The sequence below is a fragment of the Syngnathoides biaculeatus genome, chromosome 9, assembly GCF_019802595.1.
Source record: "Syngnathoides biaculeatus isolate LvHL_M chromosome 9, ASM1980259v1, whole genome shotgun sequence".
Taxonomy (NCBI): Eukaryota; Metazoa; Chordata; class Actinopteri; order Syngnathiformes; family Syngnathidae; genus Syngnathoides; species Syngnathoides biaculeatus.
Genome location: NC_084648.1, coordinates 31033119 through 31060995, shown reverse-complemented (window position 1 = coordinate 31060995; position 27877 = coordinate 31033119). Strand labels below are relative to the sequence as shown.

General features: G+C 39.8%; 3 protein-coding genes across 3 annotated transcripts in view; 2 read left to right on the top strand and 1 right to left on the bottom strand.

The window, feature by feature from the left end:
- Positions 1-452, bottom strand: part of LOC133506440 (cytoplasmic phosphatidylinositol transfer protein 1-like) — an 81982-nt gene extending 81530 nt beyond the window's left edge. The window contains exon 1 of the mRNA XM_061830577.1: positions 119-452. Within this exon, the coding sequence (XP_061686561.1) occupies positions 119-166 (48 nt within the window). The 5' untranslated portion in view covers positions 167-452. The remainder of the gene's footprint in view (positions 1-118) is intronic.
- A 3150-nt stretch (positions 453-3602) lies between these two features.
- Positions 3603-25052, top strand: psmd12 (proteasome 26S subunit, non-ATPase 12). Its single transcript, XM_061828685.1, has 11 exons — positions 3603-3831; positions 4219-4278; positions 8570-8698; positions 8862-8969; positions 10485-10589; positions 10710-10859; positions 13185-13319; positions 13396-13508; positions 15068-15242; positions 24051-24128; positions 24591-25052. Exons 1-11 carry the CDS (start codon positions 3715-3717, stop codon positions 24798-24800), a joined length of 1380 nt encoding a protein of 459 aa, XP_061684669.1. The 5' UTR covers positions 3603-3714; the 3' UTR covers positions 24801-25052.
- Positions 25053-25447: 395 nt separating this feature from the next.
- helz (helicase with zinc finger) overlaps positions 25448-27877 on the top strand; it is a 130324-nt gene continuing 127894 nt past the window's right edge. Inside the window, exon 1 of the mRNA XM_061828683.1 lies at positions 25448-25889. The gene's annotated coding sequence lies outside the window, so the exon portion shown is untranslated. The remainder of the gene's footprint in view (positions 25890-27877) is intronic.

The window sequence follows — 27877 nt, the reverse complement described above, 5'->3', positions numbered from 1 at the left end:
TCCTCGCATCACAACTTGCGTGAACGCACGCACTACCGAAGTTAGCTAACAGAGTTTGCTGAATAAGACCTAGCTTTCATACAAGCATAAAGACACCACGAATGAGTAGAACGCTCACCTCTTCAACAGTGAGTGGCATGCAAATCCTGTACTCCTTCAGCAACATCGTTGTGTGTTGCGTTCTGCTGACAATGTGTCTCACAGCGTTCCCTCCGCACCGGGGATGCACGTTCCACACGCACACACAAAAGATAGAAAGACGAAACTCCTTTGCTTCGTGTTAACGCATACGGAAAGACTGTTTCCGAGTACGGGCCGACTTCGAGAGTTCGCTCATCCGAAACAACGAAGAGATTGGTTGTGGAACGTTACAGTGACAATGCAGCTCAATTTGAAGGATTTTTCCCCTCCTATAAAGCTAGAGTCAGGAGGTGTCAGCAACAAGCTAGCAGTAATTACAACCGGGGGAAAAAAGAGGATTTGGGTTTCAAAATAAGAGTATTGTGCGTTTTCGCGGAAGAAATGTATTTATTAACGTTAATAAACCGTTCGAACATGAATGCATTGGCCATCACTTACATTTCTCTCCGTTTACCCCAGCCTGTCATTCGTTTCAATACAGTATGTGGGCTTGTCTTCACCATCACCAATATTTTGTACTATACCAGATCTTCGATAGTTAGTTCTCCGGTGTCTTTAACCCTCTAACAACAAAAACAAAATGTTACACAAATTTTTTTTCATCGACTTAAGGGCCATTTTTTGTTACCTGTTGTATATGATATAGCAATTGACACCTCTGTATTCCCACTGTCAATACAAGTCACCACTGGCTGATTTTCCCCGGTTGTCGCTTGAAACCCTTGTTGATCATCTAATGCAGGGATGCCCAAAGTGTCTGGTCGATTGTGAGGCCGTTTTGGTTGACCGCGTAACCGTGTGCCAAGCAAGACGTCAGCCCATCATCCATCTCGTTGCTGTGGCCAATACTGTACATCAATCAAGTGCATAGATTGACTGACAGTTGGTTTGACCAATCCTGACCTCTTTGGACACTATAGACACTATAAAATCAGAATCACACAAGGAATTTGTCTCTGGCAGTCGGTTCTGCTGATCAAGAATTTAATGACTTCATTGCAAGAGGGAAAAACTGTTTGAATCCCTGCTAGTTTTGACTTGCATTGATCGATTGCGCCTACCTGACGGAAGGAGCTGGAAGACCTGGTGGATGTGGAGGGTCCAAAAGGATCCTGCCCGCTCTGGACCTAGTTCGAGTGGTGTGCAAGTCTTCAAGGGTGGGTAGGGTGGTACCGGCAATCCGTTCAGCGGTTTCGATTTTACGTTGCAGTTGGAGGTTGCTCTTTTTTGTGGCAGCCCCAAACCACACTGTGATGAAGGTACACAGTACTGTGTAGAACTGTCTCAGCAGCTCTTGTGACAGGCTGTGCTTCCTCAGAAGCCACAAGAAATGTATCCTTTGCGAGGCTTTTTTGAGGATGAAGTCCCACTTTAGGCCCTATGAGACTTTAATTCGCAAGAACTTGAAGGTCTTGATGGTTGACACAGGACAGTTGACAGTGTGAGGGGCAGCTGTGGTGAAAGATGCCTCCTGAAGTCCAAAATCATTTCTACAGCCTTGAATGTATTCAAAGCTAGGTTGTGTTGGGCACACCAAAGCTCCAGTCTCACCACTTTCTGTCGATACGCAGACTCGTCACCGTCTTTGATGAGGCCAATGACTGTTGTGTCATCTGCAAACTTGAGGAGTGCCCCGGTGCTGATAGTGCGCGTGGATGAGGTGATGTCCCCCAACCTCACCTATTCTGTCCTGCCCATCAAGAAGTTGGAGATCCACTGGGAGATGGTGAGACACTGATCTGGAGAAGTTTGGAGGAGAGGAGTTTGGGGATGATCGTGTTAAATGCAGAGCTGAAGTCCATGAACAGGATCCTCGCATAGATTCCCTCGCTGTCTAGATGTTCAAGGATGAAGTGCAGACTCATATTGAGAGCATCATCCCCAGACCTGTTAGCTCGATACGCAAACTGCAGTCGGTCCAATTGGGGACTTGTGGTGTTTTTGAGGTGGTCCAGCACAAGGCGTTGAAAGGACTTCATGAACACAGATGTCAAGACAACAGGCCTGTAGTCATTAAGACCTGAGACTGCTTTTTTTTGGGGGGGGACTGGTATGATGGTGGCACATTTGAAGCAGGTTGGTACTTCATACAGTTCTAGAGACCTGTTAAAGATCTTTGAAAACAGGAGCAAGTTGGTTTGCACAGACTTTGAGGCAGGATGGGGACACAAGGTCTGGGCCCGGCGATTTGTTGAACTTTAGTTGTTTCTTTTCATGGATGTTAAACAGTGGAGTGGACGGGGATGTGGATTAGTAGGTGTGTGGAGTGAAAGTGTCCTTTTCAAACCTGCAGTAAAAGCTATTGAGGTCGTCGGCTATTGTTTTCTACTGGGGGGAGTCTCGCTTGTAATTAGTGAGCGGTTATAATCAATGCCAGACAGAGTTTGAGTCATTAACGGTTTTTAACTGTTTTTCCAGTTTAGCGACATAATCCCTCTTTGTAACGTCCATTCATCCATTATCCAAGCCACTTATCCTCACAAGGGTCACGGGAGAGCTGGAGCCTATCCCAGCTAGCTTCGGGTGAAAGGCTAACTATACCCTGAACTGGTCGCAAATCTGTCACAGGGAAGGTATCGACACCATCACTGAGCGGGAATCGATCCAACGCTGCTCGCACCAAAGTCAGGCATGTGTAGCACTACAGCACTATACCCACTAATATATATATATATATTATATGTCCTCTTTAGCCCGGGGGAGTTGCCGAAGTCTGGCTGTAAACCACGGCTTGCTGTTATTGAATGTGCGAAAAGTTTTTGTTGGTACACATACCTCCTCACAGAAGATGACATACACAGTAACAAGATCCGTGAATTAATCAAGTCTGGTCTCTGAATTTTTAGACACTCCAGTCTGTGCAGTCAAAGCAGGCCAACGCTTTCCGAGTGCTCCACATCTATCTATCTATCTATATCTATCTATCTATCTATCTATCTATCTATCTATCTATCTATCTATCTATCTATCTATCTATCTATCTATCTATCTATCTATCTATCTATCTATCAATTTTCTTAGCTGCTTATCCTCACGAGGGTGTACCTAAGTATTTCATTACTTTGTTGTCAAGATGACTCCTAACTCAAATTGGAAAACTTGTGACTTCACTTGGGACCTCCTTGTTTTGACTTGGGGCTTGCTGGTTCGGGTTAGGGTTGAGCAAATTTTGCAAATCAATCTCGTTCCCATTACTGTAATACACAACAATGGAAGGGAGAAGGGGGGAGTTAAAAAGCAAAATAAAAATGGATCACTGTACTTTACACTTCATCCATTATTGACGTTATTATACGTTTTGGGAAAAAACGAACACACAAATGTAGTTTCGTTTTAATTCGGACATTGAAGAATGCACATTGAGGATAGTAATGTTGGCCATGGATTATTGTTTCACCAGGCGTGCTAATGAGGCACCTAAGTGGGTCCTTCAGGCGCGCTGAACGTCGTACAACGCTCGTAGCTGATTGGTCAATTCCTGTCACGTTGTTTGACAAGAAAAATACTGGTACTAGCTTCCGATTGTGTTGACCGGAGCTGTCCGATCATTTCTGTAATCTGGACATCGCAGACATGGCAAACGTAGCCGAAGAACGATCCGAAAGATCTGATGGGAAGATTGTAAAGATGGAGATCGACTACAGCTCAACTGTAGACCAACGTCTCCCGGAATGCGAGAAAATGGCTAAAGTAAGCGGCCGTGACTCATCTCCAGCTGAGTCATGGTGTTAGTTTCCCCAACTAGTTTTCCAGGATTTAAACTTATGTAACACTCGTCAAATACTAAGTAGCTAAGTAATAGAAATACGATGAAACAAACAGTTTCTAGTTAATTAAATGTCGGACTTATTATACCGCCCACCGCCTTTCATTGCGTCTTCAGTGAGGTATTTTTTTTCCTGCAATGACGCCGGCTAGCATCGTACCAGGCTTAGTGTCCATGTTAGTGCTGGACACACAAGTAGCACTCATAATTACCTTGAATTAAATCTTATAGTGTGCAATCGGTTCTACGTGTGGCAAATGCTATAAATGTGGAAGCGTGAGATATAAAATCTATGCATTTGCTCCCATCAGGATGGCAAGCTGCAAGAGGCAGTTGAGAGCTTGTTGTCATTGGAGAAGCAAACTAGAACGGTAAGTCTTACATTTAAACTAATAATCAGATGGATAGGACTTAGAATATTATGGCGTACTTGTGTGTATATAGAGTGGTTATAGAAGGTATTCAGACACACTTAAAATTTTCAAGTTATAGAGACTTTTCGGCCACGTGACTACATCCGGGGCCAGGTGGGGCACCTGGCCGTGTTGGATGGGTTCACTCTCCTGACGCGCTGTTCACTCTAATGCTTTTGCATATAGACTGGAGTTACACAAATGTTCGTACAACTGTTAAAAGTGACACATGATGGCTAAAAAGACTTTGCAAAGTTATCGTTGCTCATTAGATGTTCTTTCAAGAAACCGTTACGACAAGAAGTGTGCTTTGATTGACAATATTGACCCATATGCCATGGAGAAACACAATGGAGCACACAAATATGGGCGTCAGTAACATATCCAGACATCGTCCACTGTCTTCTCTACTCTACAAGCACTTGTACTCTGGACCAACTAAAGAATTACAAAGGTCTGGAGGCCTACAACCAATTCATCAATGGCTGGGTTTGTGATGCAGCGGTATCCATTTTAAGCAACGTGTCTTCCTACACTGCTAAGGATAGTTTACTGCAGAATGCCATTTAAATATGTACCGCGTGATTATAGTCACCGTTGTGTTAAGTTATGTCGATTATACCAACGAAAGAGGTGTAGATTATTTTCGTTTTTGTTACCGAGAGGGAGGGAGAGAGAGGTACGACCGGGACGAGTCCCAAGTGGAACCCTCAGCTTTTTCTCCACTTCCACAGCTACATTTTTAACTCAACTCACAAAACCGCTAGCGGTGCGGTAATTCGTTTTTGCAAACTTATTATAATGAAACAGAAAATACAGATTTTGGAGCCATGCATTGCATTCACACAAGAGTATTGTGCTTGGCTGCTCGATGAGCTCTGCTAATACAAGACAGCCACAGTTGTCGCCGTTTGGTTGATAACTGCTCGGTTTTCTCGCACTGCTTCTTGCTCACAGCTGGCTGTTGAAAGAAAGATCCTTGACGATGCCCGTTTGAGCAACCGATAACATAATAATGCGCCCCCATTACTACACCTTTCTGGAATGATTCCTGAGTAGTTACGTGTGTTTACGTGAATTCACCAAACCAAGATGGCGCCCACGTTCTAAATCAGAAGGTGTGTGACATCAGTCGAAAAGTCTATTGCAGCCACTCGCTAAAAAAAACAAATAAATAAAATTTTCCCCAATCTTTACACAGCACCCTATATCACGGATTTTCTCGGAATTCCGGATTTTTTAATTTTCATGAAAATTGCTCTAGAAAATTGAGGAAAAGTTGACTAAAATTAATCCATATATTAGTTGACAACATTAATCGAACATACATTTGAGTTCGTTGTTCTGCTTTCACGAGCGTAGCCATGTTAAGGCACTAACAATAGTAACAGTAACGCCCCTGCCCTCGCATTCTCTCAAGACGTCGCTTATTTTGTGTGGTCTTGACATTAATTTACGTGTTTATTTCATAAACGTTGTTCACTAAACAAGCCTGCTCCAAAACAACTGGTATTCGCCGGAAACAGGAAATGCAAGCATGTGCGGAGCATGTACGAAAGCGCATGTTCAGACCTGCTTCACGTAATGCAAGCGCATTTACGTCGAAAGTCATCAACATCATAAGCCATGTCAAAGGAAATTCAGTTACACCAGGAGTGCTCATTGCGTCGATCGCGAGGCAGTGTGACGGCATTAAAAAAAAAAAAACTCATTGCTTGATTCAGGTGTGGCCAATACATCTAGCGCATGGACATAGAAGCGCGTTCGAGCAAGTCTGCCTCCTGTTTCGTGTAGTCCCATGGTGCGTGCCCCCCTCCCACACACAACAATACGTCACAATTGCCGACAGTAATGTTTGTTCCAATCTATCGCTAGCATGTTGCCACGAACGGTGATTATGTTGAACTAAACTTTCAGCATTTTCAAAACATTGGGAGTATAGACCGTTTGTGTTTATTCCTTGACAGGCCAGTGCATTTAATTTTTCTTCAGATCAAGAATTTTTATTGATTGAAAAATTTTAAATACTGTTTTATATCATGTTCTACTAATATCAGTGAAAATTGGAAATGATCATTTCTGAGTTTGAAATTTTATTTTTAATTTACAGTTATGTTATATTAATCCAGTAAATTATTTTAAGCCCATCCCTAATCACACCAGCATGACTGACCACACCCGTACATTTTTCAAATGAGTGACTGTGTGTGTGTTGTGTGTGTGTGTGTGTGTGTGTGTGTGGTGTGTGTGTGTGTGTGTATATATGTATATATATATATATATATATATATATATATATATATAAGAGCTGGGATCGCCGTTTCCAAGGTGACTGTTGGTAATACACGAAGAAATCATGCTTTGAAATCATGCATGGCACGAAAGGTTCCCCTGCTTAAACCAGCACATGTCAAGGCCCGTCTTTAAGTTTGCCAATGACCATTTAGATAATACAGAGGAGTCATGAGAGAAAGTTTTGTCGTCAGATGAGCCCAAAATGTAAAGTTTTGGTCATAATTCCACTAACCGTGTTTGGAGGAAGACGAATGATGAGTTCCATCCCAAGGACACCGGCGCTACTGAGAAGCATGGGGCTGGTAGCATCATGCTTTGGGGGTGTTTTTCTGCACATGGGTGAGGAGGACTGCACTGTATGTATTAAGGAGAGGGTGACCGCGGCCATGTATTGTGAGATTTTGGGAACAACCTCTTTCCGTCATTCAGAGCGTGGAAGATGGGTTGTGGCTGTGTTTTTCAACATGACAATGACCCGAAGCACACAGCCAGGAAAACCAACGAGTGGCTCCGAAAGAAGCATGTCAAGGTTCTGGCGTGGCCTAGCCAGTTTCCAGACCCAAACACAATAGAACATCTTTGGAGGGAGCAGAAGCGCCGTGTTTCTTAACGACAGGTTTCTGTCTAATCTAGAAAAGATCTGTGTGGAGGAGTGGGCCAAAATCCCTCCTGCAGTGTGTGCAAACCTGGTGAACAACTACCGGAAACATTTGACCTCTGTAATTTGCTGAGGTTTATCACCGAGGCCAATGCACTCAGAGGCAGAGCAAAGGACAAGAGAGCACTTTGGCACCTCTGCAGCAACAAATAGAGGAGGCCCTGGGTTGGCTCAAGGAGCTAGACTCGTAGGGGTGCCTAGACAGACATCAGTAGAAGACATTTGTGTATATAGTTGCAATTGTAGTTAGAATCTGTTTTTCTGTAGACTGTTATGTGAAGACATTGACAATGGTCATATCAATGAGAAATACCACAAGGGGCAACAGGTGATCACTGTCACAGGTACTGAGGTACTGGAACATTTGATGAACCAAGAACGGTTGATGGCACCATTGAGTGAGTCTTTTTTTCTTACTCTTGATTTGCCACGATGGCCCTAAATTTTTCGTGTCGGCCCTAAATTTTTTCCGTGTCAGCCCTAAATTTTTAGTGTCGGTCCCTAAGAATGCCCCTAAAAAACCCTTAAATTTTTGGGTCAGACTGATTATGAACCCTGATTGAGACCACACAAGTTGATATCTTGCATGGGGCTCCACTCTGATTTGAGATTGACCGTCATGTTTAGGTTCTTCTATTTTTCTAAGGATTGCTGCAAGAGTGGACCTTTTTTCACCAAGCTGCTTGGCAATTTCTCCGTAGCCCTTTCCAGCCGTGTGGAGTTGTAGAATTTTGTCTCTGGTGTCTTTGGACAGGTCTTTGGTCTTGGCCATGTTACAAATTTGAGTCTTACTGATTGTATGGGGTGGACAAGTGTCTTCATGCAGCTAACAACCTCACACAGGTGCATCTGATTCAGGATAATTCATGGAGTGGAGGTGGACTTTTAAAGGTGGAGTAACAGGTGTTTGAGGTTCGGAATTCTAGTTGATGGACAGGTGTTCAAATATTTATTTGCAGGTGTATCACACAAATTGTTAAAAAAATATACATTGTGATTTCTGGATTTTTCTTAGATTATCTCACAGTGGTCATGCACCTACGATGAAAATTTCAGATCCATCCATAATTTCTAAGTGGGAGAACTTGCAATATAGCAGGGTGTTCAAATACTTATTTTTTTCACTGTATTTGTCTTTTTACATTTGCTGATTTGCAAAAACTGATTAAAGTAGGAAAACTTTGAAAAATAGAATTTGAAAAGGGAGTTTCATAATTTTTTTACATTTTCAAATGTTTTTCATGGCATTGTATTTTGTTTAATACATTATGTATATATTTTGAATATTTTGCAAAGGCTTCTGACATGGTGTCCACGTCCAGAATCCTTGTCGCTGTGGTCCAGATGTGTTATGCAGCAAAAGACTGGGATGCCCTGAATGAAAACATTATGCTACTTTCCAAAAGGAGGAGTCAGCTGAAACAGGCCAGACATGATTTTTCCATCAGTCCTTTTCTACCAGCCAATCCATTCAATACAAATTTTGTTCAATGTTGTTTTCTCAATTGTTCTTCCATTGCTTAATGCTCTCTGTTTATTGAACATTTATTGCTAAAGCCCTAATGTGTTTCTCTCTCTCTCTCATTAGGCTGTTGCAAAAATGGTGCAAGAATGTTACAAGTATGTTGATTCTGTGACTGATTTAACTATCAAGCTGCGGCTCATTGACACACTTCGCACGGTGACTGCTGGAAAGGTTTGTTATGTGTCAAGTAATCATTTGCATCATATGCTCTTTGATAAGAAGCACATGAATGTTTCAAACTTTTCAACACAATAAACAGAAAACTGTAGTTATTGACTAGGGACTCATGTGAATAGCAAAAATGGCTGTGTATGAAGCCCTTCTAAAAATGTTTGTAATTGCCAATACAAGTAGTTTAAACCCTAAATATAGCAATGATCCCAAGTTATATAATTTTAAACTCATTTTAACCTTTTCAATATATAGGTCCAGTATTATTATTATTTTTTTTAAATGCACCAGAAGTGGATTTCATCGCATCACAAATCTAAAATATAAAAAACTTCTATCAGTGGCGTCCTTAGGCCTATTTTAGGGGGGCTGTCTGTATTTTTCTTAATGGTAACTTCCAGATAGGCTTGTCTCATGTTTTTCACGGTGTATGACTGAGCATCAGTTCTGATAACTGCGGTTCAAATCCACACCCTACCTCTGTGGAGTTTGCATGTTCGCCCCGTACCTGCGTGGGATTTCTCTGGGCACTCTGGTTTCTGGCCGCATCCCAAAAACATGCATTGATTGGAGACTCTGAAGTTGCCCTTCGGTGTGATTGTGAGTGTGAATGGTTATTTGTTTCTATGTGCCCTATGATTGCCTGGCAACCAGATCAGGGTGTACCCCACCTCCTGGCCGAAGATTGCTGGGATATATTAAAGTGCTCCTGCGACCCTAGTAAGCATAAGCGGTTCAGATAATAAATGAAGATGCACTGAGTTTGTGTGATATGGTGATAGACCATTTATACACACACACACACACACACACACACACACACACACACACACACACACACACACTTCGTTGGACAATATTTGTATTGTATTTAAAAAAAATTTCCAGTCACTGTGATTTGACGGGTGCATATGCGCCTGCGTGCCATCGCACTCCCATATCTGTAGTCGAGCACAAAAAAATCACGTGCTTAAAATTTGTTACGAGTAGAAATACATAGATATTGAAAGACCTCGCTTATTTTGTGTAGACTCGACCAATGTTCCCTCCAAGCTGCACACTTGTCGCACACATGAAAACTGATCCAGCCCAGTAAACCACAGCCTGACGTCTTTTTTTTTTTTTTTTTTTACACGGAAGCACTCGGACTCTTAACGAGCTGCTGCTCAGCCTACTTCTAATTCCTAGTTTACCTGACACTGCCCCCCCTCCACTCTTAAAGGCGTACACTCATAATTACAAATGGAACACACACCCGCAACTTTAAATCTGTGAGCATGACTGGTGGACCACACCCGTAACTTTATATCTGCCGGCATGACTGACCATACCTGCACATTTTTCAAATGTGACTGTTTTTCCTAAAAAGAATTTTTTCTGATGTAGTCACAGTTGAAGTTACTATTATGGAGGTTCTACTGCATGCTATTATTTTACTTCTTCAATTGTTATTACGTCTTGTTGGGAAAATGTTGGCTTTGGTTCTTTTTGATAAATTCTGAAACATCTTTGCAGATCTATGTCGAGATTGAGCGTGCCAGGCTCACAAAGACCCTGGCTAATATCAAAGAACAAAGTGGAGATGTAAAAGAGGCAGCTTCCATTCTTCAAGAGCTACAGGTTAGTGTCTAATAAAATAATTGTGCTTAATCGTTGTTAGTTGTTGCTAAGTCTTTTCGTCCTGAACAAAATAATTTATGGGCCTGATCAGTGTTTGTATTTATTTTTAAATGTTCTTAGGTGGAGACTTATGGCTCAATGGAGAAAAAAGAAAAGGTGGAGTTCATATTGGAACAGATGAGGCTTTGCGTTGCTGTCAAGGATTACATTCGCACACAGATCATTAGCAAGAAGATAAACACCAAATTCTTTCAAGAGGAGGGCAGTGAGGTGAGATACTGACACAATAAGAGATTTAACAACGTAATACAGTCGCGGCTTATGAATTTTTGGCGATACGAGCCTTCATTTGGCCTTATTTTTGCTTTGACTTGCATGTGCCAACTTAGTGGCAGGCAACTCAATTCAACTCACTTTACAATAAGCGCCACTTTAACAAATGGTGAGCATTTAATCAAAAAAGAGGTTTCAAGCTGCTTGACACTCACACTTGAAGTTTACAGTCAATAGGGTTGGATATCATATAAATTTGATCAATCCTATTCAAAACAATTCTTGATTCTGATTCTTTTTCGGGGGCTGGGTCAAAAAAAGTTTGCGTGGTTAAAATAAAGGGTGTCCAAGTGACGCATATGCATTTCTCAGCAGCGGGCAGCATTGACTAAAATGAACATTGGACTTGGGGTTCTTCAGGACCTGTATCAATTTCACATCTATGAACTGAGAACCAATGTATGTGGAACTAAATCAATTGACTTAATATTCAATTGTGAGTTAAAAAAAATGGTAATCGATCACCAATCCGATCACAAGCTAGAGAAACGAGCATTTAAACGACCTGTTCGTTTATTGTATATACTTGTTTATTTAACTGCTTGAAAAAGACATTTAGAAAAAAAATAAGGCCCAAAAAAATTGTGTGATTTCCTACATTTCAGAACTAGGATCATTTTTTTTTAAACAAAATATTTTTACTCTGTCTCCATTGTGCCGCCATTTTCTTGTCAGTTCTCGTTAATTCACGCTTTTTCGTGCGTAAATTCATGATGGCGTCACGCATTACGAAACACTGGAATATTGAAATGATAAATAAACTTGATTTGGTCACAAATTAGGTGGAGGTGCCAGATGCTGGAAGTCGAGACGTGAGCGTGGATTTTAGGAAGGTTCATTGCCAGGCAGAAGTCATACACAGGAAGGCAGTCCAAAAGGGCGACAGTACAAAAATCACAAGGCAAAAGGCTCGGTCCAAGAAACATGAAACAATGTCAGAAATCAGACATGTTAAAACATCAAAACATAACTTGACATGATATGGCTCAGTAACGCTATGACATGGGACGAGGCAGTTACCCAAGCTGATGCTTGTGAACACACATGCAGATAGTGCCGTGTGAAAGCATTCGATGATCTAAAACATAAAGCCAAATCTACAATGGAATGGTTCACAAATAAACGTATCCAGGTGTTAGAATGGCCAAGTCAAAGACCAGACCTGAATCCAATCGAGAATCTGTGGGCAGAGCTGAAGACTGCGGTTCACAAACGCTGTCCATCCAAGCTCCTTGAGCGAGAGCTGTTTTGCAAGGAAGAATGGGCAAGAATTTCAGTCTCTTAATTTTCAAAACTGATAGACATACCTCAAGTGACTTGCAGCTGTAATTGCAGCAAAAGGTGCCACCACAAAGTATTAATGCAAGGGGGCCGAATAATATTGTACGCCCCACTTTTCAGGTTTTTGTTTAAAATCTCCAATAAATTTCTTTCCACTTCACAATTGTGTCCCACTTGTTGATCCTTGACAAAAAATTTTGATCTTATAGCTTTATATTTGAAGCCTGAAATGTGGAAAGTTCAAGGGGACCGAATACTCTCACAAGGCACTGTAAAAACACAATGACCTGGCAACAACGTGAAAAACAAGAATTAGATACACAACGTATACAGGATGAAACAAGGTGTAGCAGCGCGCATGAGGAAGTGGCACAAAGCCACGCCGCCGACAGCCGCAGTTGCTGTCAAACACCCAACCTAACTCCGTGCTTTGTCGAGAATGCACGTGGGGCTGTGGAGAACTGACATATTTATTGTGGTGTAAAAAGTTAAATTCGGCGGGAATTTTTCAAGTTGGTCAGGAAATCGGAACCACAGGCTTTTTTTTTTTTTTTTTTTTATAATGCCTCATGTGTCTTTGTTCATCTATTTATGTCAGTGAGACATAGTGGTAGGCAGAACAAAATAATGGTCTTTTATTAGATGGCCGTATCGCATTAAAGGTACGTGAACATGGGTACCTCAAGGAAACCTTACACAAACAGGGTAAAGAAAATGGACTGAACAAATTAAACTATATCAAGCCACTACTGTGTGTCAAGTGTAGGTGGTTTTTTTTTTTGTTGTTTTTGGTTTTATGCGTTAAGAAGGACTGGTTTAACTGATTGACTAATGACAAAGTCCAAGGCGTTCTTTGCCTATTGCCCAGAGTCAACTGGGATAGGCTCTAGTGCAACCATGACCCTGTGGAAAAAAGTTTGATACAAAAATGCATGCATGGATGGTTTAACTGAAAACTATCCTTTCCCATGTACAATTTAGGAACTGAAGCTGAAGTACTACAACCTAATGATTCAGGTGGATCAGCATGAGGGTTCCTACCTGTCTATCTGTAAACACTATCGGGCCATTTATGACACTCCATGCATCTTAGAAGACAGCAGCAAGTGGCAACGGGTATATTTATGCTACACTAAACCTAACTGCTCTTTTATTCTCATGAAGAAATGTGCATAAATTCAATGTTTTTCAGGCCCTGAAGAGTGTTGTGTTGTATGTGATTCTTGCCCCATACGATAATGAACAGTCTGACCTCGTACACAGAATCAGTGCAGATAAAAAATTGGAAGAGATTCCCAAATACAAGTAAGTGACATGACTTCAGCAGTGCATCCTGAAATTATTCAGGCAGCTTTACTTTTTCCACATTTTGTTACAATGGGGTAAAAATGTATTTAGTCAGCCACCAACTTCAAGTGCAAGTTCTCCCACTTAAAAAGATGAGGCCTGTAATTTTTACCACAAGTATACTTCACCTGTCAGAAACAAAATGAGGGGAAAAAATCCAGTAAATCAGAGTTTTTAATAATTAGCCAATCGTGAATCTTGTGTGCGCGACTCTCTCAATTTACCAATTAGGTGAGTGTCGTCTGATCACAACAGTCACTGAGTGGGAACTTAACCCACGCTGCCTGTACCAAAGTTAGGTGAGTGTACCACTACACCATCAGTGACTTTGTATTCTTGTACTATACCTCTAAAACTACAGCACAGTGCCGTGAAAAAAGTATTAAGCCCCCTTATGATGTTCATCAAACCAATTTTAATGTCACTGAGACAACCCAAGGAAATACAAAATGCTGTTTTCAAATTACAATTTAATTTGTTAAGGTACAAAAAAATCCAATCCTTTCTGACCCTCTGTGAAAAAGTAATTCCCTCCTTGTTAAATCACAGTAACTTTGACTAACCACAAATTTGGGAAATGTGAGTTCAATTTCACAAGCCACACCCAAACAAGATTACCACCATACTTGTTGAATCAAGAAATCACTTAAAATAGAATCTGCCAGAGAATGTGAAGTAGGCTACACGAGCTCAAGAACCAATGCATCATGCCACGATCCAAAGAAATTTAAGAAGAAATGAGAAAAATCTGGTTAACGCCATCAGTCCGGAAAAGGTTACAAAGCCATTTCCAAGGCTCCGCTGTCAGAGCCATTATCCATAAATGGAGAAAACTGAGAACAGTTACAAACCTTCCCAGGGGTGGACAAGCAGCTAAAATTACTCAGTGTGACGACGACTCATCCAGGAGGTCACAAAAGATAAGACACTGGCCAAAAATGGCATCCATGGGAGAGTTCCCAGGTGAAAACCACTGCTCTCAGCAAAGAATACAAAGGCTTGTCTCACGTTTGCCAAAAAACATCTTGATGATCCACAAAACTTATGGAGAAACATTCTTGGGACGGTTCATCTTTCCCCATGACACCGACCCTCAGCGCACAGCCAAGATTATCAAAAGGCTGGCTTCAGGACAACTCTGTTTATGTTCTTGAGTGCCTAAGCCAGAGCCCAAACTTAAATCCAATTGAACCTCTCTCGAGGGATCCAAACCTAGCAGTTATAGGTGCTAAAAAGAGGGAGATGGCAAAACCAATTTTGGGGCATCATATTGTTACATATAGAGTAAAGGCTAAGAATACTTCTGTACAAGCTGATATCTTTTTTTTTTTTTCAGTTGAAATAAGTTTATTTAATCAGTTCATTCTGCCATTAAGGGTCTGTTGTATGTAAAATTTTGAAAAAAGTTCTATTTTAGAATTGAGTGTAATAAAAGGTGGAAGGGTGAAGTTATCTGAAAACCTGGGTCCTCAGAAGTACAATGTGAAATTCATGTTCTAATTGTGATCGATCTCTAGGGACCTCCTAAAGCAATTCACCACCATGGAGCTTATGCGCTGGGCTGCCCTGGTTGAGGTTTATGGGAAGGAGCTGCGAGAGGGCTCACCCGGGAGCCCCGCTACAGATATTTTCTTGTACTCTGAGGAGGGGGAGAAGCGGTGGAAGGATCTGAAGAATAGGGTGGTGGAACATGTAAGTCCAGAACTTGAATAAGTCACATTGACAACAGTGGTTTTAGGAATCCTTAGTTTATTACAGAGGATAGGTTTGAGACCCATACCCAACAGGTAAAAACCTGCAGTATAGAGACCCTGAATCAAAAGGGCCCCCAGTTCTCCAAAAAAGTGACTTTCACTCTTTTTACTGTAAAACTGACATACAGAACAACAGATTGTCATCAAAGACCCAATGTGATACCACACTGAAGGTGTACAATTTAATTCATTTTCCTATATTCCGTAAAAACAGAATAAAACAATTGCTTGTATATTCCAACATAGTGCTGGAGCTTTATATTGGGCATGGAGGTTCCAGTTTTTTACACATGGATGCAATTATTGTACCCCTCTTTTATTGAAAGGAAAAAACCCACAGTGGTCACAGAAATAGAGGTGCATACATGAAATTGTTCATTGCGCTAAGCAGAGGAGGGGTGGGAAATTCAGTGGTTCCTCTACTTAGGAACGTCTCTAGTAACGAAAAATTCAGGTTAAGAAATGCCTCCTCGGAAAAATATTCTCTTGTTATGAAGGAAATTCAAGAACCGAAAGGACAAAAATGGCGCTGGATTCTCCAAATTTTATCGAATATAAACATCCTGTATCTTGGTTTGTGTGGCGCTATAGAGCTGCTCTCTTATTGGCTATTGCCGGAGCATTTTCCTGGCATCCCACTGGCTAGGAAGCACGCCAGTCATTACCCATGATGCACTGCTTGTTTCTTGGTACGTGTGACGCGATAGATTTGCTTTCCTATCGACCATCACGTAGCATCATCCTGGTATCCCATTGACTAGGACGGACCATCGCTCGTTACCCATGATGTATTTCCTGTATCTTTTGTGTGGCAAGATAGAGCTGCTCTCTTGGACATTCGACCGTCACCGAATCATGCTGGCACTGTCACAGGCTAACGCACTTAGGAAAAGTACAACTTTTTTTGTTGGTGTTTTGCGCAAAATTTTTCCTTTTTCTGCACCTTGGACCAGAAGAAACTTCCGTGGAATCAAGTTGTGCATGTGCGCATGTTCGTACGCGTTTTCTCATGGTTGTCAAAGTTTACCACCTCAACCTCCGTCCCCCACAATGCCTTTTGCTTGTAACTCACCCTTCACATAGTCTCCCAACACCAAAGGTAAATGTATATTTTTTTTTATTATTGATTACATGATGTACTTTGCTTAATTTTAGCGGCAGGGGCTCTGAGGGTTTGGAATGGATTACGCTATTTACATGTAATTTAAGCTTCCACTTATGAAAAAGTCATCTAATGACACGGCTGATTAATTTTGTAAGTAGAGGTTCCACTATACCCAATATTTTACAGCATGCACACGATGAGTTGAGAAGAGGGGGGTGGTAAAGAAAATTAAGACGACGGTAATCCCTCATTTCAAAGTTAATTGGTACCAGACCCACCTGTGAAAGATGGAAAAACTGCGAGGTAGGGATAAATGGTGTTTTTTATTTTATTTTATATATATATATTTTTTTTGCTTCTTAGGTCTTTGTCTCGCTGGGGATGGGGTGCATTATACCCTATCAATGCGGTTTCCCACTACAGTACTGTACTAATGTATGCTGGCGTTTTTATATATATATATATATATATATATTTTTTTTTTTTTTGCTTAATTGGTCCATGTCGTTGTGCTGGGGATGGTGCATTGCCTTCCCCCATAATATACTATACAGTACTGTACTAATGTATGCTGGCATTTTTTTTTCTATTTTTTATTTATTTTTATTTTTCCTTCATTGGTCCATGTCATCACGCTGGGGATGGTGCATTAGTATGTAGCAAGCAATCCGGCTTTTCTTTTGCAGGGGCTGTCAGAAATCCACGATACACTGAATTCGCGATAGGTGATCCACAAAGTTGAGACGGATTACTGCATAAGGATAAACTCACTAACAAATGTAAGAGTCTAGTTAAGAAAATGAGGTACACCAAGAAAAGAAGCAAATATGGACATTTCTATTTCATTGATAATTCAGAGGCGAGTGCACGGAAAAATATCTCTGCTGTCTCCACAAATCTACACAGGAATATGAGGACTGCCCATACCACACTGAAGCTGTAAAACTTAATTCAGACTTTCCCCTATTCTGTAAAAACACAATAAAACAATTGAAGAGTTTGTTTTCAAAATGAGACATATCCGTTTTTTTCATTTTGAGAAAAGGGCTTGGTATTGAAGTGAAAACAATAAACTCAATTTATGTTTCTCACTATTGGGGGATGGAAAGAGATGCTAAAAAGTAACTAAATACCATACTACAAAAAAATATTGGCTTTAATATTCACAGAGTTTTTTTGATGACAAATTTCATTTTTTCTCCAAAATGAGACATATCCAACCATTCTATTCTTGGCAAAGTGAGACATGTCCAAATTTCGACTTAAACCTTCAGGAGCAGCTGTATTTTTTTTTTTTAAATCAGTTGCTTTTGATAGGCAATCATGAAAACTATTTGCCTTTCAACATTTCAAGCATTTTAAAATAATATTTAAGACCATGACCACCACATTTAGAGAGTTAGGTATCAGAAATAAGGGTCAGTCACAATTTTCACAATTCTAATGACAGATGTTGAAAAAGGAGATAAAAAAATGGGAATTTCTTTTAAAAAGGTGTTTTTCAGTTATTTAGAAACTGTTTGTTCAGTATGAGGTCTTGGAAAGGCTGAGTTTACATCATTGTAATTTTGTGTATCTGGATGCGATTCTGCAATCCGACATCTGCAGGCATTGTGTCACTCAGTTGATTAATTTTGTTTATAAGTTGATGTGAGATCATTAAGAAAATAAACTGCTTCAAACCAGTCTAACAAGGTTAATATGGGTTGCGAGGGATACCAGCAGAAAAAAAATAGGTCGTCGATCTCATACACACATCTCCAAAATGAAATCAGTTTCAAACTCACAAATTCACTGTTTGAAATCTGACTCATTGAGTCTGCTTTCTTTTGATTTTATTTATAGCTGTCGCTGTCGGGGGAAAGAACACTGCAGAATAGGATATAAGTCTGTAGTAATAATAACAGTATTCATAATGCTCATAGACAGAAATTGAGTCTACTCCAAGGGTGTTGATTTCCATTTAATGTCAACTTTTCTTAAGTCATAGCCGATAACTTTCCTTATAAAAAATGGCAAAAAAAAAAAAAGATTGCATAGAATTATAAAAATTTATTCATTCATTAATGATCGTTGGTGAAATATTTTGAACAACAAAATTACTATTCAAGCATTACACAATCATAGACAAAACAGTGTTTATTACATTCAGATACAATGATACTTGGATGAGAACTGAAGTATTAAATTGCAATAATTTCATAAAGAATTAAAATTAAATAGGAAAAGCACCCTCACAATGGGACAGCCTGCAAGTAAAACAGCACAATCACTGATTCATTTATTCGATATTATTAAACATTGATAAACAAAATACAAGACTTAGTTCAGCTTGAAAGCTAGAAACACTGTAAAGATAAAATCGACAAAAATGCATGCCAAGGATCCAAATAAAAAAAACATGGTAAAATGTATCACATGGCAAAACAATGAAAAGGTTTGCTACTGACTGTACTGGATATTTTTCAGTGTAAACAAAAACAATCTACAAAGATCAAAAGTCTTTATTTTCTTTCAATTAATAAGTAGAAAAGAAACATTACTGATTCACACATCAGTAGATTCTATTAAAAATAGACTTCATGTAAAAGAAAATCCAAATGTGATAAAAAAGGAAACAATAGGTCAACTTCACAAAGAGAAAAAATAGGGTCTACTATCATAGCAAGTGCTTCTTTTCTGACCCCGTTTCCGCTGGGTTTCTTTTCCTTCCCAGCTTCATTCTCTCCGGTGTCTCGTACATAAAATCAAACTCGGCATTAGCATCTCTCTCAAACGTGGGCGCAGCCATTTTGGATGATGATGTGGAAGAAACCGGAACTTCCCTCTAGACGAATTCTGATTGGATGCTGCTTGCTTCAGCAGCACACGCTGATTGAACGAAATTATGTCGCATTTTGCTCTAAATAAGATCTCAATATGTCGCATTTTGAAATAAAACACGATCTTCCTTGGCTGATATAGAACGAGATGTCGCACTTTCAACAAAAATCAGAGTATCCCGATAACTACCATTCGGAGCTGGATAATTTTGGCGCGAGTTTCGTAAATCTGAAAAAATGCCCATGTCGCGTTTTGAAAACTCTTCAATTGCTTTTGTATGGTGACATTGTATTGGACACGGAGGTTCCAGTGTTTCTTACACATGGACAATTGTTGTAGCCATTTCTTCATGGAAAAACAAACCCACAGTGGTCACAGAAATGCGGTTGTATGCACGCAATTGGTCATTGCACTGAACACAGGGGTGGCAAATACCCCAAATTTTTCAGGATGCACATGAGTTGAGGAAACGGTATAAGGATAAACTTATGAACAAATGGAAGGAATACTCTTGAGAAAATGAGACACCAGGAAAAGTAAATATGAACACATTTCTATTTCATTGATAATTCAAAGGTAGAGTGCAGAGTCCAGAAGAAAAAATATTTCTGTCCCCACAAATCTACAGACATAAGAGGACTGTCGACCCATCAGTGCAATGGAAAACAAAAAGACCTGCATACAAACCCAGTTCCAACAAAGTTGAGACATGTAAAAGAAATTAAAACAGAATACAATGATTTGCAAATCGTTTTACCTTTATTAAATTGAATACACCACTAAGACAAGATATTTAATGGGGAAACTGATAAACTGTTTTTAGCAAATAATTAAGAATTTTATGGGTGCAACATGTTCCCAAAAACCTGGGACAGTGTCATGTTTCCTCACTGTGACCTCACGTTTGGGACCGGAGGAGACTAATAGCTGAATCTTTGTAGGTGGAATTCTTTCTCATTCTTGTTGATGTACAGCTTCAGCATCCATAAGACTCTGGGTCATTCTTTTCCTCTTTGGCCGTGAGGACACGATGTCCAAAAAACAATCTAAAATGTGGACTTCTCGGACCACAGAACACTTTTCCATTTTGCTTGGGCCCACAGGAGACAGTGTTGTTGATCAATGTTTTTTGTTTTGCATAGTAGAGTTTTAAGTTGCACTTGTGCAAAGTGCTGAACTGTATTTACTGACATTAGTTTTCTGAAGTGTTGCTGAGCCCATGTTGTAATATTCTTTACACATTGTCGATAAGAACGGTGAGCAATAATCCCAGAACCACACATGGGACCTACAGAATGACCTGCAGAGAGCTGAGACCAAAGTTACAAAAGCTAACATCAGTTACATACTACCCCACCAGGGATTCTGAAGTTTGCTTGAGAGCTTTTGGCTGATCCAGAAGAGGATTGGGAGAATTTCAGTTGAAACCAAAATCAACTTTTTTTTTTAAAAAAAAAAAAACTCAACTTGTCATGTTTAAAGGAGAAATAATGCAGAGTTGCATCCAAATAATGCCATAATTACTGTGAAGCATGGCGGTGGAAGCATCATCCTTTTAGGACTTTTTTTTCTACAAAGGGCCTAACCTGAAAGTAAAGAATGAATGGGTCCATATATTGTGAGGTGTTTTTTTTTTTTTTTTTTTTTTTTTTTTTTTTTTTTTTTTTCAGTGAAACCTTCCTTCCATCAGCAAGTGCATTGAAGATTAAATGTAGCTCAGTTTTTCCAGTATGACAATGTCCAAAACACACCTCCCGGGCAACAAAGGATTGGCTTCTTAAGAAGCATTTCAAGCAACCCCAGAGAAAATCTTTGGAGCGAGTTGAAATTGTGTCTTGCCCAGCAACAGCCCCAATGCTCCAGAGGAGATCTGGATGGAGAAATGGGCTAAAATACCAGTAAAGGTGTTAAAACTGAGTGAAGACTTACAGAAAACCTTTTACTTCTGTTATTGCCAACTGTGTAATATAATATAATATATATATATATATACATACACATACGTACGGAAAGTATCCAGACTCACTTTTATGCTATTATTTTTCTTTTTCCCATTGATGTAGCACCCCAAATTGTTAAGGAAAAAAAGTGGACTTGAAATTTATGCAGATTTATTAAAAACAAAACTGTAATAGCACAGTTGTAAGTATTCAGATCCTTTGCTGTTACATGTTCGACACCTCATTGGATTCCAGTTGTTTTTGATTATGATTGGACTTTATTAGGAAAGCCACACCCCTGTCTATAGAAGACATTACAGCTCACAGTGTATGTCAGAGAAAATGAGAATCATGAGGTCAATGAACTCTCCAAAGAGCTCAGAGACAGAATTGCGGCAAAGCACAGATCTGGCCAAGGTTGCAAAAAAAAAAAAAAATCTGCTGCACCTAAGGTTCTTAAGAGCACAGTGGCTTCCATAAAACTTAAATGGAAGACATTTGGGACGACCAGGGGCATCCCAAGAGCTGGCCGTCCGGCAAAACTGAGCAAGTGGGGGAGAAGAGCCTTGGTGAGAGGTAAAGAAGAACCAAAAGGTCACTGTGGCTGAGTTCCAGAGATGCAGTCGGGAGATGGGAGAAAGTTCTGCAACGTCACCAATCACTGCAGCCCTCCTCCAGTCGTGGCTGTATGGCAGTGGTCTGACGGAAGCCGCTCCTCAGTGCAAGACACAAGAAAGGCCACATGAAGTTTGCTTGAAAAAACATAAAAGACTTCAAAATGGTAGAAATTAGATTCAAATAACTTTTTGGCCTTAATTCCAAGCCCTATATGTGGCGAAAACTGTCCAATGTCCAATACAGTCCCAACAGTGAAGCCATCACGCTGTGGGGGTGTTTTTTGGCTTTAGGAATAGGACGACTGGTTGCAATCAAAGGAAAGATGAATGTGGCCTAGTACAGTGATGTCCTGGGCAAAAAACTTCTGCAGTGTTCGTAGGACCTTGGACAGGGCTGAGGGTTCACCTAACAAGACAATGATCCAAAACCAATAATATAATGGAGTGGCTTCAGAAGAACTCCGTGACTGTTCTTGAACGGCCCTGCCACTTGCCTTGACTTATAAGCCAGTTCAATATCTCGAGATAGCTGAAAATGGCTGTCCATCAGTGCTCACCATCCAGTCGGACAGAATTGTAGAAGATCTGCAAAGAGGAATGGCACCGGATCCCCAAATCCATGTGAAAAACTTTTTGCGTCATTCCCAAAAATGACTCATGGCTGTATTATCTCAAAAGGGTTCTTCAATAAAAGACTGAGCAAAGGATCTGAGTACTTATAACTGTGAGAGATTTCAGGTTTTCTTTTTTTAATCAGAAAAAAAATTAACAATTCAAATATTTTATATGTGGTCCTGTTTGTATATTGAAGGTGAAAAATTAACTTAAATTATTTTAATTTGATTTCAAATTGCTTCAATGTAATAGTGAAAAATTTAAGGGGATCTGAATACTCTCTGTACCCACTTTCAGTCATGACCATTCACTGAGATGTGTTTCTTCTAAAGGTTACAAAATAATTATTTTGCTACTGGACAACATTGTAGGGAAGGGAAACATAAGTTTGACTGCATTTCCCAGAATATTAACAGTGCTAAAACAAACAAAAACCACGAGCGGGGGTTTTTTGGTATTGAGAGTGATGCATCAGACTGACTTCAACAACCCATGGATATGCAATGCTAGCATGCAGCTACCCAGTCCACATAATAAGTTGGCATTGAAGTGGTGGATCTCCTGTCCCCTCCAATGGTTTTGGAATGGCATGGTCAATTTGTTTGTTTTTTGTGGTACTTTATACTGAAGACATTTGGGTTTCAAATCAAAAGATGAATGAGTTCAGAATTCCATCTTTTATTTCATGGTGTTTGTATCTGGATGTGTTAAACAACTTGTGACAGAGCCCATTTTTTTAACCCACCTACTTTTCAATTTGGCAAAAGTATTGGAACAGTGACAGAAGGTTGTTTGTCGTTGCTCACATGTTGCCTTTTAGATAGTGCTTGTTTTTGGTTTGAGGCAGGGGAGGTCTGCACTTCTTGAAGTTGTCGTGAGTTCTTTTGTGGCTTTGTCGATGCGTTTTTACTGTCCTCGTAATCTTTGTGGATTGCCCCTCTCGGAATGGTTCACCATTGTTACATGTTTTCACCATGTGAGGGTAATAACTGCCCTTACGGTTTGCTGGATTCCTAAACCTTTAGAAATGGCTTTTGTAACCCTTTTCAGACTGAGATGTCACTTTATTTAGTGACTGTTCTGGAATTTCCTTGCAGCATGTCTTTTTTTTTTTTTTTTTTTTTAAGCTCTTTTGTCTGACTTTCTATAGCCAGATTTTATTCAAGTGATTTCTTGATTGAACAGGTCTCGAGGTACTTATCCTTTGCTGTGAGCAGTGAAAATTAACCAAAAAATTGTGATTAGCCATGATTAATGATTTAATCAGGGGTATTACTTTTTTCCACACAGGGCCAAGTAACATTTTTTTTTCCTCTCGATGAAATCATTTACACAGGCACGACTGCAATGTTGCTAACAAGGGAACGTGGTTGCAGTTTTCTCAATCTTCAAAATATGCTTTTAAGCATTTTAAGTTCACTTTTATAGTTTATATTTTATAATCGCAGATATTAAATTAGGGAAACTATACCAAAATATAAGAATTTGAGAAGGTGGCCAATACTTTTTCATGGCACTGTACCCATCACTACTTTTGAAACCCATATGTTCAAGAGAAAACAATGGCAAATTAATTACAATTATGTAGTCAGAAAATAAACAATGTTGATGTAGGTCTATTAACAAATGTCTTTTCTTCCATACAGAACATTAGAATAATGGCCAAATATTACACCAGAATAACAATGAAGAGGATGGCTGGGCTCCTTGACCTCTCCGTTGATGTAAGGACTAAATAATGGGGGAGGGATGTCTGTTGGGACTGCAACTGTGTGTGACAGCAACATAGGTGGCCGTTCTCCACCTGCCATTTTTTGTTGATGTGAACCTACTCACCCAGGCTTTTTTCCCCTTTATAACGACCAAATATTTGTAGTTCGCAAACCTGATTTTTTTTTTTCCAACTTTTGTTCTAGACATGGAAGCAAATCCCATAATGTCGTGTTTTTTTGTTTTTTTTTTTTGGTGGCTGTTGTCCACCTGCCATTTAAAAAAAAAAAAAAAAAAAAAAAAAGCAAAAAAAAACATACATTTCCATGCAAATTGCATTACTAAAATAAGAAAAAAAGCACAAGTAGATAGTGCACACAATTCTAAATGTTATCCATATTTAAATTGTAAACAGAACACATCTTCCAAAATTTGAATATGGTGTCAGGAAAAATCTGACATGATATATTTTTTAGGAATCTGAGGAGTTTCTCTCCAGTCTCGTTGTGAACAAGACCATTTACGCCAAGGTGGACCGTCTGGCCGGAATCATCAACTTCCAAAGGCCCAAAGATCCAAACGATCTACTCAACGACTGGTCACACAAACTCAACTCCCTCATGTCGTTGGTCAACAAGACTACACATCTCATTGCCAAGGAGGAAATGATCCACAACCTGCAGTGACACAACATTGCAGTCGCCCCCACGCCCACTTCTGTTGGATAGTTTTTGAATATACAAGATTTTTGGCCGACAAAAGATCTGGAGTACTGTAGCAACAGTAAGACAACTGTTGTTGTTTTGCCCATTAAAATCTGATAACAGGACTGTTGCATACTCCTGTCACACCTGATTCATGGCATGTTAGAGCTGACGGTTTACTTGTTGAAAAAAATATAATCCCTCCCCAAAATAAACTCCCATTTGTGTAATAAATGTGTAATATCATATTTTTGTCACAAAATACAAACGATGTACGAGCTTCCTGAATAATATAGATACATCTGTAAACGTCTGTGTAAACACCAGTAGACTGGAATATATCAGGAGCTGTGTTTCCCAAACTTTGGAGCCAATTTTATGTTAGGTAAATAGCACAAAAAGTATACACACTTTACTAAAACTTTCAGTGTGAAGTATGCTTGGTTGACCACTATTTTGTTGTATGATTGGCAACAGGTAGACACACAGGTCAGTTACACACAATTTATACTTAACGGTCATTGGTATGGATGGATGAACGAAAATGTTTTTTTTTTGTATCGACAACGTTTTGCATCAAATAAATTAAGTGGAAATTTTATTGGCTTGTGATCTCATGGCACACTGCCTGGGAGTCACTAATGTATAGGAAGTTATGATCATTTGACGATGAAACACAATTCACAATCTCTGTGATCACCTGGTGACCAGTTTAGGCTGCATCCGGCCTCTTGACCAATGTCGGATGGAATAGCACCTTTGACCTCCGAGAACAGTTGATCATTTGTTTTCTCTCACTGTTGCTGTTAACCTACTTACCCAGGCTTTTTTGCCTTTATAACATACAACTATTTGTAGTTTGCAAACCTAATTTTTTTTTTTACAACTTTTGTTCTAGACATGGAAGCAAATCCCAGATTGTCACTTTTTTTTTTTTTTTTTAAACAAATTGTCACCCCACAACCGGTATTCGTGTAGTAACGCACCCTGCAACCTTCAGATGATTACATCCCATGAGCCTTTGCGCGTATCTGACAAGTGGATCCAAGATGGCGTAGAAAGTAAAGCTAGGTAAGTGTTGACTTCCCATTTTCAGACCTTTCATTTTCTTTTTCTTTTTGAGGCTGGTGTAAACAGTTGCTAGTTTCTAACATTAGCAAAGTAACGCATGCTTAGATTTTTTGCATGGACAACAGCGTGATGTCATATGAATAATGTGCGCCAAAATACCTTAGAGGAATCACAGGCCCGAATCCGTTGTTTCGGCCATCCCAGCTAGGCAACTTAGCTTGCTAACATTTATCCATTAACCTGCTATTCTTTTCCCTCTCCTCCTCGTTCCGAGCTTTCAAGCTTTGTGCTCCGAAGGTCTATAATTTTACAAGCGATAACATTTCAAACGCTGCGTTCTCTTGTTATCAGCATTGCAGTTGTGCCTGTGCAAACGCAGTGTAATGGAGACATTTTTCGAGGCTTTGAAACGTCACCGTGACCGCTCGTCACAGTCACAACAAGTTTGCCCGACTGGAGAAAAAGCCCGTACCCCTACAAATATTAATTATAAACCTCATCCTGATCTTCACAATAAACTCAAATTTATTGGTTAGTTTTGAAACGGCGTCATACCAGTGTTTAAATGAGAACAACACTATGTTTACCATCAAGGTAGCTGGTTCGAGGTTTCAAACAGTGCCGTGATATTTTTTTTGTTGTTGTCCCCTGTGCAAGCTAGACTCACACAAAAATTTGTAATTCCCACTGAGTCAAACTATTTCTTGCCTGACCAGTTTACTATCTTAAAATGATATCTAGCTCTGTTAATTAAAAGAAAAAATGAAATACTCATTCAGTGTTCTTTCATGTTTTTTAGTTTCTCACAGCAACTCTATGGCCACTAATGTTTCTAGTTACATTTATGTACATAACATGGCCAGTTCAGGTAATGTCAAAACTTTAATTTACATTTTTCCCTGGACCACCCACATTTGGTAGTTATGTTAAATTTAGTAGTGTGCCCTTGCCCATTCGTGTTTCACAGTTAGTGGCCCCGCATATTGGTCTCCATTTTTTTTTTAATTTACCATATATTCACGATCATAGAGGTCTTAAATTCTCGTTTCAATAGAGGAGGTGCCAGATTAGACATGCCGCCTAACAATGTGGTGTACCTTATGTGCACAGTGAGTTCCAGCATTTGCAATTGTTGTGTGACTTGTCCAAAAAAGTAGACTTAAACATACTGGTTACACTGTTAGCATGCATACCAGCAAGTGTTTTAGCGTGTTTGTAACATAGCATATGATTGCACTCACTAGGCAGTGAGGAACACATCTGCAAGCAGAAGAACCTTATGTTGCCCCGCCCACTGCCCGTGTAGGCAGGTCATTACTGTCACAATGAAACTAAAACTATCACACCACAGCAAACGGAATAGCATAACTAGTAAATAAAACGAATACAAAAGTGACTCACAAAATAATTGGCAAAACATCTATTTTAAATGCTATTTACATCCTCTCAGCATGCTTTGCGGCACTATGGAGGACCTTAGTGCCGCAAGGCATGCAACATCTGTGAATTTTGGCCTAATTATTTGTATTGTAAAGTTGTTATGGTGAAGACCCCCCCCCCCACACACACACACACACACCCTTGTGATTTTGAGATGACCATATGTGATGTCACTCGGAGAAAAAACTCATTTTATTCCCGTGACAAATGTCGCTTGATTGATGTGTGTGTTAAAAGAATAGCTTTTGGTGCTTTGTGGTGGGAAGAGCTTGTTGGATGTTACAGCACAGGTCTGGGCAAGCTAGGTTACTTACTGTTTGTCCTGATGAGTTGACGGTTCACACTTGTCTTTCAAAATGACACAGTTGGCCAGCGTCAATATATACTGGCTGATATAAGTCTTTAACACAACAGCATTTTTCTCAAGTTCAATACTGGGGGAATAATATTCTTGTCTGATTAGAGCAAAATTAAACTGTTTAGATGTTTTAATGCACATCATGTTTGGAGGAGGAATGGCACTGCACATCATTCTCAAAATGCCATAC